Genomic DNA, 19,794 nt, shown 5'->3' on the forward strand with positions numbered 1-19,794 from the left:
TGCTGAATTGAGTGGACCGAGGTCATACTGATTCTTTCCTCATGTCTTCTAAATCTGAGAAACTGGCACATTTTACATAATTAGACCATAACAATCTCTATGGTACTATAGAACTTTTTGGGGGAGTTTCTTGCTACAAATCAGTTTAGCATTTCTACTTAATGATCTTCTTTAAAACAACAGTAAACCATGAAGAATTTCACTTATTTAAAAATAAACTAGGTTTATGACAAAAGTTTAAAGAAGTATGGAATTTAAGACCAGATGGCACAAGAGGTTGTTAATATTGCAAAAATTGGCTGATGTTGCTCAATAGCTTTCATGTTATAATGCTTTTTATATAATTAAAAAATGTAGTTCACGAGAATGAAATTACTTTGGTAGCCTTTTTAGGAACAGAGGGCGATATCCAGCATAAGAAATACTCTTGAGTATGGCTTTTTAACACCAGTAGTTCAGGAAAGTTTAGTAGAAATGATTCATAGAAATGCATTAGCTAAATAAAGGGAGTTCTGATAAAATGAAGTCATCTTTAAATCTACAATCAAACATATATTTCCTGGGAAGGTTCTGTGTCAGTATGAAAGTCCTTTCCCTCTATCTGTAACTGTCTGCATATGGATGCAGAGGATACAAAACTGGGGGTGGAAGTGGGCTACTTACTGGACACAAATATTTCATGACTGAAGAGAAGCAAGAAGACCAACTTCTGCTTCGTCTCAGCTGAGAACAAAGACCTGGTCGCTGCTTCAGGTGTTAAGACTGGCTAAGCACAGTAAATTGTCATCACCCCACCTCACTCCCCCCCAAAGCAGCCACTGGATATGCAGTTTGACCTCAGAGAGCCCAATTCATTCCTGTTCTGTTGTAGAGACACAACTCCAGGGGCTGTGAGTCCCCTCTCTTTCATCTCACCTGAGTCTGGGGAAGAAAGCACATACCCTGAAAATAAAACAACTGATTTTTCCACATCTCTATCTGGAGGATACCCATTCCACCTGTTTGCTTCCTTTTTCTTTGCGCAAGCACAATGGTGTGTGTCTGGGGGTGGGGGTGGTGCAAGCATGAAGGAAAAAAAGGAAGGAGAAAGCAGAGGGTGGGAGAGTAGGCAGGGAAGAGAGGGAGGCGAGAAGGGAAAAGAGACCAAGACGGGGAGGGCAGGAATGGTAGGGCAAAGAGTGATGGGAAGGAGGAGGGGTCAAGGATCAGGAGAGAAGGGGAAGGAAGAGTAGGTCAGTGGTGGTCTTTAAGCACTCAAATATCAGTGGTGCCCTATGCAACGCTAAAATTCAGATGGGCATCACCCCCCACCTCTCATGCTCCATTCTACAGTATTGTTTTGGTGCCTCCTGGAGTGATGCCCAATGAGACTGCACCATTTGTGCCACCCTAAGTCTGTCTCTGGGTACGTGAAAATTAGATAGGGAGGAGGAGAGATGCGAGGAAGACGAAAACAACTGAGTACATTGTTGCTTGTTGCATCCTGCAACTTGCTTAACGGCAAACACAAAAGTTAATTTAATTGCTACAAATGGCTACTTGCATAATATTTTTTGGAGAGTAGTAATATTTCTGAAGTGTTGAGTTATAGAAAAACTGGGATTAGAGCAGCAATCTTTACTTAACTGAAAGGGAATTAATTAGCTCTGTCTCCACAGGAAAAAAGAAGCAAAAGGGACCTGCACTTGATTTGTTTTGTTGGCTGAGTGAGCATGCAGGTAAAAGAAAAGGATAATCACATTTGTCGTTACCATGGTAATCATTCCAGCTAACTTTATCCTTGCAGAAAGTGCAGCAAAATGATTGCTGCATATCCACTGCGAGGAAATATTTCCTTGGGAGAGGCTGAAGAAGGGAGACTCTGTACTTGTACACAGAGGCCTCTGGGAGTTAAAACTGGGAGATGGAGAGTCTCCTTCCTTCTCCTGTTTCTCCACTCCCTCCATCAATATCTTGCCAATGAGCAGGAAGTGAAAGAGATCTGTGTCCTTCCCTCTGCCCCTCTGAGGGTTTATTTATTTTGTAGGTTTATATTCCACTTTTCAACCAGAGTCCTCAAAGTGGCTAACTATAGTTTTAAAATGCAACAGTTATGTTGTAAGTGGGAAGGTGAAGATCAAAGGGAAGGAGATCCCCACTCTGCTGTTCCTTCTCCCATGTCTTCTACATTTCTATGCACATAGGGGCAACAGAGATGAGGACATTCATTTTTGTTGACACAGTTTGTAGGACACAAACAATGGTGTTTTAAGTTCAATTATAGATTCTTTACCTCAGCTTTCTAACACAGCCAGTCAAATACCGTTTTTCAGAGTCTGAAGGAGGTTATTGTCCAGAATCCAATTGTATGCTGAGGGAGCAATTATTTGCTGTGACAAAATGATTTGATGGCTGACTAACTGGCTATATTAATATTCTCTTTAAACCACAATGTACTGCTTACTTAGGAGGGGGAACTGACACACATACAAAAGACAATTTAGATGCTATCTGTTCAGTTTTCACTTTCTGAGTCAAGCAAAGCCAACAACAAGAACTGGATTAGGATTAGGATGAATAAGTGGTAGAAAAGTGTTAGTGATGGATACCAGAAATATCTGGCTGTCATCCAAGGCCAAGCAATTTGAAGCCCAGATGCAGCCACCAATGCTCTATAGAATTGAAGGAACCTTTGAGCGTTGCAGTAACAGAAATACCATAATACAGAAAGTAAAAAATGTCTGAGGCAGTTTTCATTGCTGATCAAATTGCCAGAATGTCTTTAAACCAAACCAAAAAGCTTCTATCTGGGAGCAACCAATATCTTACAATTAATGCTTCACATCTAAAATAAATGATCTTAAACTCTATATACTTGATAAGAGTGTACTGAATAACAATTTAGTTCATGTTTGCTCAGAACACAACACTATGATAGTGGGAATAAACGAACAGCTGTGTCTCCTCCTTATACAGAGTGGAGGAGGCAGGCAGAATGTCTGCAGATATTCATGCAAAACCCTCTGGTAGGTGTGTCTTACCGGTTTTCCTGCACTGCCTGATGCGTGATGGGAATAACAGATGAGACCAGGAATGGGATGTTCACCTTTTGCCATGATAACAGCAGAACTGGTGTAGGATGGATGCTTCTAATGTACAATACATAATAACTATGAATACAGTGACAGCAAAACATGAAACTAAACAAGCAGTGACATAGAGGAACAAGGATGAAAACATGGAATACCTGAATACAAGTTGCTTAATGAGCACAACTAGTTTAGATCTCAGGTATTTTTCTGCTTTTAAAAGAGCAAATGGATAACATAACCACAGTACCTTGGAGGAGGGCACACCAAGGGTGTAGGATGTTGCCCAATATCCAATGCCTGGGTTGGTTGCCCAATTGGCAACAGTCTTATTCTGCTGCCCAATTGGCAACAGCTATGGAAGGAAGCAGATTGAAGAGCACCCGATTCCTCCATCACTTGCTTAGTCACCTCTTCCTTGGCATCCCATGCCAATCTGCAACATGAAATGCTGAAAGCAACACAGGCTCACAAGAGGCTCCTAAGTTCTTGTGGGGTGCCCAGGACTTTCAGTGAGCACATTTGCTTCCCCATCGCTGTGGTAACAAGGTTGCAATGTGCAATGCCCTTTACTTGTGCTGCTTTTAAAAGAGCTGTGTGCACTGCCTAACAGTTGCTGCATCAGGACTTTCCTCACCCAAGACTGTGGGTGGACAAGAACCATCCAGATCACTGTGACTGGGGTGGTGAGGGCACAATTCCATGTAATATTATGAACTATTGTTTAAAATTCAGCTTCCACTGGTCACAAATGACTATCTGCATCATGCTTGCACAATCTGATATACACATTTAAAGAAAACAGCTTTATACATGGGGGGAAATATTGTATTGAGATCATTTGAAGACATGATCCCTGAACTACAAGAATGCTGATATTCAGGGCTCAATTCATAAAATGAGGGGTTTCAGGCAATGTATAAGACATGATGCAGACGTCTGGACCTCCATTCCAGGTTTCAACTCTACCTTGCTAGGACTTGAATCTCTCTTAAGCTTGAGTCAGGCTATCTATTACTGATATCCTAATTGAATAAGCATGTTTAATCTAGCAAAAACAAATTATTCACAGAGACAGATAGATATAACATTTGTGCCTATTTAGCTTCCATTGATTTTTTAAAAGTGAATCTTGATATTCAGAAGCTTGGCCTGAACTTCTTAAGGCCCATCTGAATCCAGAGACGTGGAAGAGCACCAAGGTGGACTGCTGCAGATGCACATAGAGAGCCCCATCACGCAATCCAGTCTCCAGGTTTCTTGATAAACAGGTGCTCTGCGCGTGTGTGTGTGCGCGCGCGCGCGTGTGTGTGTGCGCACACACATAGTGATTCTACAAGGGCTTCATTTTCATATCAGAAAATGACATTTCTCAAGTTATTACTAGGTTCTTTCACCTACCATGGCTCATGGTTTTGAATTAAAGACCAATGGCTTCTAAGAGCAAAAAGTGCTCATGCTTCCTTCACTGAAGCATCTTGAACCCACTGCTTCTGACAATGGAGGGAGCCCTGGCATAGCATTCAATGTTGCATGGATGGTGCAGTCAGAGACGAAAACTAACAGAAATGGGTGACCCTTCTTTGTTTAAGCATAAATGCTTTCCTCTTGTGCTATGTTATTGTGAGATCTATGCCACTGTACTTCATGTAATGGGGGGGGGGGGAGGAAAATGCTATACAGAGAAAACTTAAAATTATGTGATTAAAATGGAAAGACCTCTTATGTCTGTAACTCTACTGACACAAATAAAACGCATTCCTGAAAAGTAACTAGCTGTTCAGGGAAAGTACCTGAGATAGAAACCAGTGTGCCGCTTTGCACAGAACCTTAACTCACCTTAGCTGCAATGGCTGCAGCAGTTATATGTGAGGAGGAACTATCCTCTGTTGAAGCAACTCCACTATCTTTTTTCTCTTCCTCCTCTTCCTCACACTGTACACCTTTGTCTTCTGTCTGCTTGTGTGGGCTGATGGTTGGAGGTGGAGAAAGAGGTGGTGGTGGTGAAGGTAGATCTTCAAGTTCATCATGCACCTCTTTTACTTTTACAATGGCATCCCGCAAAAGGTCAATGGCATGAGGTAGGGCTGGCAGTATAAACTGAAAGCATTCCTGTGCACAATGAGAAAAATGACAATGAACACTTACCTATAAATGATAATAGCTATTGAGCAGTTCTAATATTAAAGTTGACTAGTGATCTGATATGTATGTTGTTTTTAGGGGCACGTTATTGATTTGATATTATATTGATTTGATATTCAAATTCACTAAAGCTGCAGACATCTTAATTTTTGGTTTTACTTTATAATGTGTATGTCACAGTTAAACTCTCTAGGCTTTTCATTTCCTTTTGTCCTAATGGGCTGTAGAAAATTATAATTCTGTGGCTGAAGAAATTCTAGAAATATAAATTTTATACAACACTATTTCAAAAAGTGGTAGGGTTGGGGTTTTTTCATGAAACAAAGTGTTGAATTATTTCAACAATATTTAAATAAATAGCACTTAGTACTGAATCTAGCAACAACACTATCATCTTTCTTCTGTGATTCATTATACATTTTCTAGAGGTGTCCTTTTGATTTTAACATTTAATGTACCTTCTCACAATTCAGTCTTTACATACCTAGCATTTTTTCTTGGTTTTGCCCACATAACAACATTCATGTGGGGTAAAGCACATATTTTCTTATTTAATACAAAGCAAACAGTGGCTGAGAAGGTATGATTTGCTCAAAGGCATGCCCTCAATCCCATCAGGCAGGACTTGGACTCAGTCCAAATCCAACTTTCTTTGCACTAGTAGACATACAGTGGTGCCTCGCAAGACGAAATTAATTCGTTCCGCGAGTTTTGTCCTCTTGCGATTTTTTTCGTCTTGCGAAGCACGGTGTCGGGAAAGTTTTGGAAAAGCTTCAAAAATCACCGAAGTCTTTAAAAACCTCAAAAAATGCTACCACACCGCGTTCTATGAGTTGCTCCTCGAAGTCAAGTCGCAACTGTATTAACGGTGTTAAGAAAAAGGAAACAAACTTGCAAGATGTTTCCGTCTTGCGAAGCAAGCCCATAGGGAAAATCGTCTTGCGAAGCAGCTCAAAAAACAAAAAACCCTTTCGTCTAGCGAGTTTTTTGTCTTGCGAGGCATTCGTCTTGCGAGGTACCACTGTAGTCCAATTTTTGTCCATACATATACCAAACTGGATAAAGGAATGTTCTTATATATCTTAAGATCACACTAGAAGACTTTCAGAATAAATAGAACTGGATTCAGAGATAAAAAAGGACTCAATGGGGCAGTTAAATCAGACTTCCCTGCCTCTTCTCCTTCAGCTGCTACTTCCTCCAAGGCTTCCTAATGGTTTAGGGACTCTCCTTAATGCGCTGCAGTACAGTATAAGGGAACTCTGGCAATCAGGCAGAGGCAGCTTTCATGAGTGGAGTTCCTGCTGGTGGAAGGTACTTCTGCCTGATTTCCCCTTCAGTTCCCCTGGTCAAAACCACTCCATTCAGCAGTGGTCCCTAATCCTCAGCACCCTTTTTGGGAGATGCTGGTAGGAGAATGGGCTGAGGAAGTCTGCTTTCATCAACCACATAACATATGTTTCTCTTTTGATCCCACTGATAGTATTATTCTGACTTAACCACTGGCAATGACAATCATTTGGATGACTGTTATTGCTTGGTGCTTGTTTTTATCCTTCTAAGACAGAACATATGATGTTGACTTATACCACGTCAGACCAATGGTTCAGCAAGCTCAACAGTACAGTGGTGCCTCGCAAGACGAAATTAATCCGTTCCGCGAGTCTCTTCGTCTTGCGGTTTTTTCGTCTTGCGAAGCACGGCTATTAGCGGCTTAGCGGCTATTAACGGCTTAGCGGCTTTAAGAAAAAGGAAACAAACTCGCAAGAACTCGCAAGACGTTTCGTCTTGCGAAGCAAGCCCATAGGGAAATTCATCTTGCGGAACGACTCAAAAAATGCAAAACCCTTTCGTCTAGCGAGTTTTTCGTCTTGCGAGGCATTCGTCTTGCGGGGCACCACTGTACTACCTGGCATCCTTAAAGAAAAACAAGAACTGAAGATGGAGGAGACTGAACCTGGGACTTGTACAACTGTGGCACTAAAACTGGCAACAAAACATCAGATAAAGCAACAGGAGTAAATAGCAGGAGATGGTAGCAGAAAAAACAATTCCAGACAACCTCCCAGGAGAAGCCTAGAAAAAGGCCTCTGATGGCAATTGCATACTTAAAGCAGTCCTTCCAATACTCTGATTCAAGTCATTTGTATAATCTTCCTTTTGAAACTTAACACTCATTGGTAGACCACATAAGAATAAAATTATCAGCCCCAATTTAAAGGAATGAATAGATGATATTTGATTGTCAGTATGAAAGTGTTTAGACTCTGGCTTGGTAATACTCAACTTATTGTACTTATTATGCTTATTTTCTATGCGTCTTGGTAGTTTCTATTCCAGGTTATTCTACTGTTGGAAAAGTTCAGAAAAGGGCAAACAAAATGATAAAGCTGATGGAGGAAAGGTTACAACATTTGGGGGTTTTTAATTTAGAGAAAAGGTGAGTAAGTTAAGTTCTGAAAGGAAACCTTCATCTGAACTATCTTGGACATTGGACCTGTGGAAAGCAGAAGAAGCAGTTGCCTTATAAGACAGGGTTCTACAACCCGAGGAAGGGGTTGATATGCTAAAGTAATTGAGACTGAAGCCAAGGGTGCTTTCACATCATCTCCTGGGTTGGATGAGGATGATACCAAAGAGAATGGAAGGGTCCCAAATCAGTGGTAGAGATTCTGTCTTGCATACAGAATGTCCAAGTTAAGTTTCAATCCCCGGCATCTCCAAATATGGGTGGGAGATAACCCTGCCTGAGATCCTGGAGAGCCACTGCCAGTCACTGTGGATGATACTGAACCATGTAGACCAATGGGTGGGTTTCAGTATAAGGCAGCTTCCTATGTTCCAGTAATCCATGTTCCAGTCATCTTTGTGGCTTCTTAACAACCATGGTTCTAACTTAGAAAAACAAATATTAATAAGTACTCTCTTTCCACTCAACCATGAAGCTTACTTACTAGTGAATTTGTCTGAAGAAAGGTGAGATGGTGACTTGAAAATAACAAAACACAAAAAGGAAAATTGAAGAAAATTTTCCAGAGCTCTAGAGTTCTCTACAACACTGCTTTGAAACTGCTAAAAGAGAAGGAGAACCAAGCAGAAAGGTGTTTGCCTGCCCCTCAAGTTATGTATATAACTTAGGAACTTCCGTTTAACTTTATTTTTCTGAGCCTTAGTTTTCCAAGGTTTTGTTCTATTTAGGTACAGATTTCTTCTTTTTCTTCTTTGGCCGAGTAAGATTGTCTTACATGAACATGGTCTTAACAGTGAGTCCGTAAGTGACTGTGGAGGCCATTTCTAGAGCCCCACGTCCTTCCACAGTGTGGACATTGGTTTCCAGGCGGGAGTTGATCATGGTGAGGATTTGCCAAATGTACCTTCCTCTTGGATGCAGGTGGCGCTGTGGGTTAAACCACAGAGCCTAGGGCTTGCCGATCAGAAAGTTGGCGGTTCGAATCCCTGCGACGGGGTGAGCTCCCGTTGCTTGGTCCCTGCTGCTGCCAACCTAGCAGTTCGAAAGCACATCAAAGTGCGAGTAGATAAATAGGTACTGCTCCAGCGGGAAGGTAAACGGCGTTTCCATGTGCTGCTCTGGTTCTGCAGAAGCGGCTTAGTCATGCTGGCCACATGACCCAGAAGCTGAACGCCAGCTCCCTTGGCCAATAAAGTGAGTTGAGCGTTGCAACCCCAGAGTCGTCCGCGACTGGACCTAATGGTTCAGGGGGTCCCTTTACCTTTACCTTCCTCTTAGCTTGTTTCTCCTTTTCACCCTGAGTTTGGGCTTCTTCAAAGTCCATGACACCTTTGGTAAAGGCTGTTCTCCAATTGGAGTGCTTGCAGGCCAGTGTTTCCCAGTTATCAGTGCTTATACAACATTTTTGAAGATTTGCCTTGAGAGCGTCTTTATACATCTTTCGTTGTCCCCCAGTATTTCACTTTCCATTCTTAAGTTGGGAATAGAGTAGTTGCTTTGGAAAACGATAACCAGGCATCCAAACAACATGACCAGTCCAACAAAGTTGATGTTAAAGAATCATTGCTTTGACACTGATGATCTTTGCTTCTTCCAGTACACTGACATTAGTTCTCCTGTCTTCCCAAGTGATGTGTAAAATTTTCTGGAGACATTGTTGATGGAAACTTTTGAGGAGTTGGAGATGGCCATGTGAAGAGCTTGTGGGAACAAGATGGGGTGATCATATCATTGTGTACAGAAACATTTGAAGGATATCAGTTTCGGTCAAGCATAACTGTTTTCTTTTTTGCGGTTCAAAATCTCAAAAATGGAAAAAATAGTGAGCTGACATGCCAGGTGGAAGATGCAGACTTCCCATAAAAAAGTTAGACTTTAAAAGTTGTTTCCTTGAAGTTGTATCCTTCATGCAACTCACTGACTTAAATGCTTTATAGAGATAGGTGTAGATCACATTGAAACATTTATAAAGCACCAATCACTTTCAGAAATGCAGTCCTTGAGGTCTGCATTTTTGTAGTGTGAATGTGAACTCCTAAGAGACCCTATACTTGGACTAAATTGTAATATAGTTTTAATAACTAAAACAATCCATCTGGAAACAAGATTAGGCAGAAACTTTATTCCTCTCTCCAAAATGTTTATTAACTCTATGAAATCTTCAGCAACAGCTTGCCTGACACTCAAGGTGTAGCACACTCACCCATTATCATCCTGAAGATCAGAAAAAAATAAAAGCCCAACATAATATATTTAGTGAAATGAAAATGAGAAACTTGCTTTAGAGTATTTACCTAATAAGAATGAAAAATGAAACTTAAGATATTATACATCTCAAAGCATAAACTGCAAGTAATCAACATGTCAGATTTTTATTGTTTATACCAAATAGCCATTACAATATACATCACAAGACAAAATATATTTCAACAAAAAATTAATACAGGAGGAGGTTAGCTTATACATTTTCAAAGGTGCAAACTGTAAAAACTTAAACTTGTAATGTTCCCCTAATCTTCTAAATCAAAAATCCTGTTGCCAGTCAACGCTGCTTTAGGTAAAAAAACTTTACTTTCTTACACTTTACTTTCTTACAGCTGGCACTTATAAAGCTACACTATAGTTAACAAATCTGTTTACAGTCAGCAATCATATAACTTTAAATTAATTTTATTGACCTTCCATAAAATTATGAGAAGAAGACAGAGATCTATCCCTTGGTAAGTTAGATAAAGAACAATACAAAACATAAAGCAAAATGTATTCAAACTCATCTGACCTGCATATACTGAAATTATAATTTATGTATTTATTTTTAAATTTACTAGTCAGATAATATTTGTACATAATTTAGAATAAATGCAAGCCTTTGCTGTAAAAAGGCCTGGAGACCATATGGCTATTAGTTCAAAGAATTTTAACACCAACTTCAAATGAACAAGGGGAAAATTCCCTTGAGGTACCCGAGTTTTTCTAGTGGGTATAAGGGAACCAAACCTCTAAGTCTTAACATCTAACTACATGCTACATTAGTCATTCACCTGAGCTGTTGGATGCAGTTTTGTTTTGTTTTTAAAGACAAATTGCCAGTGTGTAGACTTGATCTAACCCTCTAGGCCTAATTGAACTCTTACGACTGAAAGAGCCAACAATTCACTTCAGGTCTAGCAAATTAAAATCCATTTTAATTAAAATTTCTTAAAGAAGCTACTGTTGGAATATTTTCCATCACATAATATATTAATAGTGTTTCTCCACACTTATAAAAGAATCTCTACTGAAGATAGGCTTCTGAAGAAGAGATACGATCTCTAAACTACAGTTCCCATCATCCCTGACCACTGGTCCTGCTAGCTAGGGATTATGGGAGTTGTAGGCCAAAAAACATCTGGAGGGCCAAGTTTGAGGAAGCCTGCTCTAAACCCTCAGATGGAGAGACTGGGTATTGTGATATAACAGAGACACCTCTATTGGATATTAATAGAACCGGATGTGAAAGGAAAATGTGAATAACTGAAAACACTTTCTGTAGGTTACATAATGTAGCATTATCAAAAGCAATAATCTGGGAAACAAGTAAAATTGTCGCTAGAGGTCATTTTATATCACAACTGCCTTCCTATATCAAAAAAGAAATGCTTAAAATTACAAAAGATATAGAGATTTTAGAAAGCAAAAAGAAATTTAAACACTCTAAAGAACCATATGAGAACTCCATTGACAGTAAAGCTACTTGTTTTAGGAGAGCCTTCTATTAGTTCAACAGGGATCAAATTGATCTTTGGCACATACCCACACACCCGAAAAACTGCTCTAAAACAGTATAGGAGGTGATGTTGGAGTCTGCAAACGGAATTGCTGAAGATTGCCTTGAACCAAGTTTTGCTGATAGAAGGCTCAACTGGAGGCCTTCCATCAATGGAAAGACACCAATATATACAAACTCCTATCTGAAAAAGGGTAAGTTATATAAGTTGTGATATTGTTATGAGTTAGTGGGTGGAAGAAAAGTATCCACATGACTGTGACCAGAGTTATCACTCTAACAATTAAACATCTACCTTGGGTTGTGAACGTGATCTGTGCGGGAGGCACGTTCGCAACCCGCAGCGCCGCGTCTGCGCACGTGCGTGATGCGATTCAGCGCTTCTGCGCATGACGCCATTTTGTGCTTCTGCGCATGCACGAGCGCCGAGACCTGGAAGTAACCCGTTTCGGTACTTATGGGTTCGGCGCGGTCCGCAACCTGAAAACACGCAACCTGCAGCGTTTGCAACAATGCCACTTATCAGAATAATAGGACCAATTATGTTATTTTCTGGTAAACAGATGAACTATTTATAATGGATCATGAACTTCTTCACTAGGAAAGCACCCCCACCCTCTAACTCTCCTCTTCATACCAATGGTATAACCTCAATGTCTGATGTGCCTGCTTCCCTCCAGTAAAGTGTCTGTTTTCTAGAAAGTGGCAATATTTCCTTCATTGCTCCAGCACTAATTTCTCATTACTTGTAGGAACTGGCCTTTTGTTTTTTGTTGCTCTCTCATCTTTTTAGATTCCTTCTGCAATGGTTCTAAATAAACTTTGCCTCTGAAACTTTGCCTTCTTATGTACTAATCCATTTAGAGTGGAGGGAGGGATCTTTCAACATGGCCTTAGAGTTTTTGGCACTGAGGTCTTCTCGTGGAATCCATGCACATTTCCCTTTCATTCTGGACTCACAACTGATATGGATAAAAATGAAATGGGTTTCTGAGGAGTTTATAGTCATATTTTTCATTATGACTTATTTGCATTTGATAGGATTGTTATAGGATGTACAGCGTTTGTTGTATATTTTCGCATTTCTGCCTTGTGTACAGCAACGTAGGAAGGTGGTAAAAATAATAATAATGAAATGAGCTTCCCAATGGAAGAGGTACTCCATGCAGTTTGGCTGGCTACATATATATATATATTCCATCACACATCCCTCCCACAAAGCTGTCTATAAATTAGAAGTGCTGTCACTTCAAGACATAGAAGAATGCTGAAAAATCTGATATGGCAACTTGCACTCTGAACAAATAATAATGAGGGGTCTGTGGTCAACCAAATGAGTGATATCATTTACTGAGGTAAAAATTCTAGATAGTCATCCACAGCAATACTATAAACTCATCTAATTAATTATATACAAATAATAACTCAGAGTGTAAGTTGAAGTAAAGAGTCATAATATGATTTCCAAAGAGGAAATGTTTACAGACATTTCAGGGAGAGAGAATGCTGTCCTCTACCTCCCCTCAGCGTGAGTGAAGATGGATAAACTAATCAAAAGGAAACAATTTATGCTGTTGAAAGATCTCTGGAAGACATAACTAGCTTTCATTTTGCTGCACAAGATGACCCTACCACTGAATTGCCAGGCTCCATTCAATGAAAGGATCGGTTTCATTATAAAACTGGCAAAATCTAAAGGGGCTTCCAGTTACTGAACACATTTGCCAACAAATAGGTACATTTGTATATTACATATGCATTACATACAAAATCAAAAAGAGAGGCATTAAACTGTACAACATCTTTACAATACTTCTACTTCCCTTCTGAGTGAAACTGTGGCCAAAACTTTTAACATATACTGGTTACAATTTGATAAATTTTCTATTCAGTTTACTTCATTGAATGTTTCTTGCTCTTCTATTGTATTTTCTCTACTCAAGCTCACATATCTTATTATAGTAGCTTGTGAAAAATAAATACTTCATACCACCAATGGTTTAGAACAAGGGCAACAGATAAAAAAGTAATTTTCTTAAATGTAGCCAACTTGATTTAGGGAGATTGCCACATATTTTTCTGACAGTGAAATAAATAAATATTATTTTCTAATTCCAAGTATTATAGCAATTGATTTCTACTATAGGTATATACAATTTTTTAAAAGCTAAACAATTATCTAATCACTATCCTAATATCTTATAACTTCTCAGGTGTTTATAGACTCAATGATATGGTGGCATAAAAGTGACAAACAATTGTTCACACAGAAAATTTTGTTTTGTTTCCAGTGTGGGTCATATTTACTCTGGTTGAGGTATAAGGGGGTCACAGGTTTTTCATCTCACATTATTAAGAGTCCTTACTGCTGGATATTAGTGAAAGCTACCACATAAAAGAATCTCAGATCTCTCAAGTGTTACTGACAGGAAGACTCAAAGTTTTAAAGCACCCTAAACCAGTTCATGTTACCTTGCTTCAAAATTTATTGAGGGAGTTTGCTGCACCATGAATATATGCTCCCTCCTCCTCTTACATTTTCAGCTGAACAGAACACTTGCCGACATATAAACTGTGGTTTAAGTAGTTCCTTGAAACAAGGGTTGCAAACCAGTTTCAAACTGATTTGCATTGTTTTAATTCAAGGCATTTTAACGCAAAGATTTATATCAGTAAGAAGAAAATCTGCTTTTTATATAACTGATTTAAATCAAGTTAAGCAAACTTAATTCAAATATTTCTTAAATAATGGTGCAAATCTGATCACCAAAATCATGTTATTTTATCACTAAATATATTATCATTTGTAGGGCTTCATTTTTGCAAATAAATCTTGCATATCCTTTCTTGCACTACATACAATGTGCACTGTTCCCTTTTTAACCTATAAAATATTCCCAAAGATAATACAGAAATCTGCACATTGGAAAATTTTGTCGTTTTTTCTTTCCAGAGTTACTCTTTTCTATGTCACTCTGACTTTGCACAATCTCACCCTCACAAAAACAAAGTAGAAAGTGAAACTGAAATACCCATAACTGAAAGGTCAAAGCATAGCCTGATAGTTTACTGGGCAGACCAGAGAGGTTTCTCTTTATTGGGTGAAAAGGAAATGTCTGTATTTTGTAGGAAACTATTCATAGCTAAGAAATTATAAAATTGGTTCTTTATTTCAAAAGATAAACCTCCTTTAACTTAAAGCAGTGGTACTGATTCAGTTTCCAGATTAAAAATAAAATAATGACAAATAATACTATTTGTTACTGCAGTTGTTGTTATTATGATTATTATATCATTGATTTTTATCTACTCTACCACTCTTTGCCCATTTGGACAACATGGCAAACTATTTTGACAAACCAACAAGTGTTATATCTAACCAGGTATGTGAGCATATAAGAGAAAAGAGCTTATGTGAACTAACACCCACAGCTGCCATTTTGGTTTCAAAAAGCAATCATGTATCACTGAACAATGATGCCACATAATGTATAGATTTGCCCCAACACATTCTAAATCAACTCGGTAATGTAACTTCAGATATGTGCCGTAATTCAGCAATATTCCATACATAAGTGGTATGATGCACATATACCCACCCAGAAGCGCTCCCTCATTCATTTCTGAGGATTGGGCTGAATGATTACCAGTTGACCTTCAGATACCAAACAACTCAAAGCCTTTGTTTTGATAACTGGGATGATGGCATTGTAGGTTTCACAAGATAGAACACTAACGTTCATTAAAAATAATGTTCACCTTATTGTTTCATTGTTAATTTCATGGTTTTTACATTTCATGGGAGAAATAACTTAAAAGGCAAAATTATTCTCCTCCCCCAGATTCATCATGAATATTAATGACCCCCCCCAGAATACTGCTTACCTGGGACCCCTTCTTGCTACCTGGAAGATTAATTATAAGAGTTTTCCCTCTGATTCCGCATACAGGTCTGAAAAGAGAAGAAATTGTGATGAATATCAATGCATGGGAAACATCAACACTGGACCAAAAAGTTTTATTATCTATAACTGTCTACCAATGGTCAAGACAGGGGAGGTCTTAAGATGTGCTCAGTAGAAACAGACTATTCAATACAACGGACCAATCTGATTTAAATATATTTGATTAAAGCGTTCCATCAACACATTAAGCATGGTACGAGCATGAAAGCTTTCCAAAAGTGGGAACGAAAGTAGCAACTCTTAACGTTTTTAACAGTAGCAAAGCATAATTATTACACAGCTTCTCTTTCAAAAATAGTGCCCTCATTGATTGATTGACTGATTGATTGATTGACTGATTGATTGAACTAGTAAACAATCTATGTTAGGGTTAGAGGGAATACTTCATTCCCATGATGTTTTCAAGACATGTGAGGTGAGGCACATTGTCCACGACCTGTTAAATAGAATACTTCACCATTTTATTTATGGGTAGAGAAGAGAAGTAAGATTTCAAATAATACTTTCTAGGTTGGCCAGAAATTCTCCAACATTTTGGAGGAAATCTAAACAAGAAAATATTCCTTTCTTTTCAGCACTGGATTAAACATGACTTTCTCATGCATGCACTCTTGAATTTTGGCAACTGGCTAAAATGTTTTAAAATGTTTTAAACAGTTCTAATTTTGGTTCCTCAGTTTTGTTTTTGTCGGGTTGATGTTGGTGAAATGTTTAGTTGGGGTAGTCGCCATTTTAATTTGGGTATAACTGTAAACTGTTCATTATTGTTATTGTTGTTGTTATTGGTTTCTATTGATTTATTGGTTTGTTTGTTGCTTGTATAGGATATTTTGTTTTTAATGTTTGATGCTTTGTTGTGTTTTTATATATGTTGTAAGCCACCCAGAGTGGCTGCGGAAACCCAGCAAGATGGGCGGGATATAAATTACAAAATTATTATTATTAAAAACATTTTTGTTTGCTCAGGTTTAATGAGCTTTATGCTCATTATTTTGTTGTATTTCATTGTTCTGCTCTGTGTCTTGTTTTAAATTGTGAGTTTCAAAGGTTTTTTTTTTCTTTTTGACTTCGCTTTTTTATTGTAAACAACCTGAGATACAAATAGCAAAAAGTAATAACCAAATCAGTTTTCAAAAAAAATGTTGCTATGTCCTGGGCCATATTTTGCCATGGAGCAGAAAGGAAGATTAAGGATCCAGGGTACCCTTCAAGATTCTAAGACTAAAGAGTAATTTACTGACTTAAATGTGAATATCGTAATTTTATATGGCTTTTTCTCCCCTTCTATATTCTCTGGTTTCATGAAGTAACCATTAAAATCCAACATAAAAATAAATTTTGTATTCTGTATTATCTAGCTGACTATACCTGCTACAGTTAGACCCATTATATGATATAAAGGGTGTAAAATAAAACACATAATTTAATTAAGGTCTAAAATACATTCTACAGATGAAGTGTTAATATAGGTCTTTGATTAATTCAGACATGTACAGAAACTCTGTTTACAGAGAAATGACAGTTTTAAATTGCTTTAACTCTATTGCAAGCTTATGAAAATGCATAAAATACACAAAATCCAGAGCAATGGTATTTAATTTTAAATAATAATATTTCTAATTTTTTACTTATGAAAGGTTACCTAACAATTCCAACATAACAATTCCTATCAGTAGGCTTGAATGGTAAATTTTACTGATAACTCTTGAGATACATAGTCTGAAATGAAAGGCTTATATTTTGATAGCCTCCCTTCATATCATGCGAAAAGCAAAATTTATGCATTATCTTCATGGTATCCCTAATTTTCTTTAAGCCTTGTTTCACATCTTGTTGATCAGATGACTGCTTTCTGATAGATTTCCTGTCTTTTGCATTACAATTTTTTTCTCTGGATATTATAGCCCTTGTGGTGAATATTGAAAAATTGTGGGGTACAGGTAAAGTAGAAGCACACATTCTTCATTAAAGAAGTATTTTTACCAGTTACTATATTTCTGATGAGTTGTCCTAAATTTTTTCAAATGAAGTTCTTAGCACGATAACCCTGACTCACCTGAATGCATAGCAGCCAAGGCTCCAGGCACTTAGCTCCAGTCATATCATCATCAGTCTAATCATCGGTTCAAGGCAGGAATGAATCCATTTCCTGGTTCATTCATCCTGATCAGATGTTCAGTGCTATGAACAATAAGCTGATGAATGTAAGCCCTCTGGGGCTAAGCCAGGACAAGAACTGCACATACTGCTCTTGCTTGCAAATGCAGATTCTTATGCAGCTAGGAACACATGTGCAGAAAACTGCTTCTGTGTATGGCATTACTTCAACTAGACATATCTGTTTTTCTTCATGCAAACATCACCAGTGCAGGAAGCAAAGCAAAGAAACCTTAAAGGTACGCTGGAAGCACCATTTGAGGCCCCATATGCTTTAAATCAAGATAATCAAGGGCTAGCAATAAAAAAATAATGTCAAATAGTCACAAAAACTGTTAAAAACAACAACACATTGTGACTCATTCAAAATAAAAATATGGCACAGCTTGTTGCATGGAAAAGCCAAACCACAACTAACTGTTTCACAGAAATAACAACTCAATTATTTCTCTTTAAGAAAACCTGCTCTGAATCCACAAGTATTTTCAACAAACACACATAATAATCTATAGTAAAACTGTATGTTTGTTTACAGATGATAGACAACCACAGACTCCTAAGTTGCTATTTCTGATACCCCTAATTTTATAAGAACAAACACTCAGCATACTATAAGCAAATCAGCAAGGAACCAGTATATATTAATTTTATTGCCAATTTTTCTCTATCCATATAGAAAGTGATCACTATCCTTTTGAGCTTATTTTAGATTTCAATATTGCTGGAGGTCAGCTATCTTACTGACATAATTGGAGTCAATGGGTCTTGGGGACCAGAAGAATGAAGTAGTCTGAGGCTCTCTGGCTCTCAGATTAAATTGATGAGATCTGACCAATTAATAATACTTCATCCTCATTGTCTTTTGTGGAAAGCCTCTTCTTTAATTATTTACCAACAGACAGCAGACAGACCTTTTCTAATTACACCATATATCTCATATCAGAATTTTGGCCCGTCCACTTGCAGATAAGAACTGCAAGAATGCTAAAAGGACTCTGGTTAAATTCTCCAGACAACACTGTAAACTAAAAATGGAAGTAGCCACTGAACAGCTCATCAAATTTAGATCACTTTATAAATGCCTCATACATAAAAAAAAAAGCAGAAAGCAAGAATATAACAGAACTCAGTGGAAAGTTTTAGACTCGGCTGTCTGAGAAATAATGAGTATAAGTTTTGGGCTATCGTTCCTTGTGGACTGGCTAAGTGAAGAGGGGTTACTAAAGCTTAGATTTCAACTGATGATTAGACTAATTATTTTACAAAACTATATAACTCTTCAACAGCTTCTCCTCCCCTTTGGTGGATTATTGAGTTTTCCCTAACTGGGATCCAGCAACTTCATGTATGGTCAAATCCCTGAATGTTCCAACTAGGTCAAATAAGGCCTCAGGGGAAGATCACATGCATCTCAAACTGTTTAATATGCATTCTAACTGTGGCATCCTATCCTCAATAAATTGTTTATTGATACTGGCTTGACAGGCTTAATTCCTTTATGGTTGGAACTGTCTGTGGTTTATCCTTTTTTAAAATCAGTTTGTTGCTTGTTTCCTGTAAAACTTATTTCTGCTTAAGTTGCAGGCGTGTATCTCCTGCAACTGTATTCTGTCTGAAGAGAAAGCTGGGGTTAGAAATTCTTATTCCACTATTAATTGTTGCCATACTCTGTTCTATCTTATTGGGGAAATGGTTAAAAATATCCATTGTTGACCTATTCTCAGCTTTTGAGTTGCTAGATAGAAGCAGTCTGTGGGCTAAGTTGCTGCCCTAGGCTGCCGATGCTTCTTCAAAGTCTGGGCCATGATACATTTGTTAAAATTAAAGTAGGCAGGAGTGGACCTCTATCTGACCCAATTCCAACTATGGACATAGTTAAAGAGGAATATTTTTGGTGCTTTTGCTTTTCAGCCTTTATGTCAATGTTCTGGGTAAATTGTTTGGGAAATTGGATGCCATAAGAAATAGAAAGGTCAGCATCATTCTATGCATGGGGCAGTCTGAAAAAGCAGATGGATCTGCTGCCCAATTTCTATCAGAAGGAACAGCTTAATATTAATATTAATATTTTTTCTAAAACTAAAGTGCTTGCATTCAGTAAACAATCTCCCACATATAACTGGATAAATTATTTTGTTATTTAGGGGTTCACTTTGCAGCTAATTCTTCTTTGATGGCCCATAAGGATGCTACTCTAATTAAAGTAAGACATCTTGTTGGAAC

General features: G+C 38.1%; 1 protein-coding gene and 1 long non-coding RNA gene across 23 annotated transcripts in view; one reads left to right on the top strand and one right to left on the bottom strand.

The window, feature by feature from the left end:
• GPHN (gephyrin) overlaps positions 1–19,794 on the bottom strand; it is a 231,005-nt gene that overhangs the window by 84,175 nt on the left and 127,036 nt on the right. For 16 of the 22 annotated variants that reach the window (XM_081020624.1, XM_081020640.1, XM_081020625.1 and 13 more), the window contains 3 exons: positions 15,335–15,401; positions 4,908–5,180; positions 3,021–3,128 (listed from right to left, as the gene is read on the bottom strand). In XM_081020624.1, coding sequence (XP_080876750.1) covers positions 3,021–3,128; positions 4,908–5,180; positions 15,335–15,401 — 448 coding nt within the window. The remainder of the gene's footprint in view (positions 1–3,020; positions 3,129–4,907; positions 5,181–15,334; positions 15,402–19,794) is intronic. The other 6 variants (XM_081020644.1, XM_081020627.1, XM_081020638.1 and 3 more) reach the window with 1 other exon arrangement.
• On the top strand, positions 10–4,348 carry LOC308485675. Its single transcript, XR_013990671.1, has 3 exons — positions 10–644; positions 702–1,718; positions 4,212–4,348. It is a non-coding gene; the product is annotated as an uncharacterized lncRNA (long non-coding RNA).

This window comes from Podarcis pityusensis (assembly GCF_964106645.2).
Source record: "Podarcis pityusensis genome assembly, chromosome: 1".
Lineage (NCBI taxonomy): Eukaryota > Metazoa > Chordata > Lepidosauria > Squamata > Lacertidae > Podarcis > Podarcis pityusensis.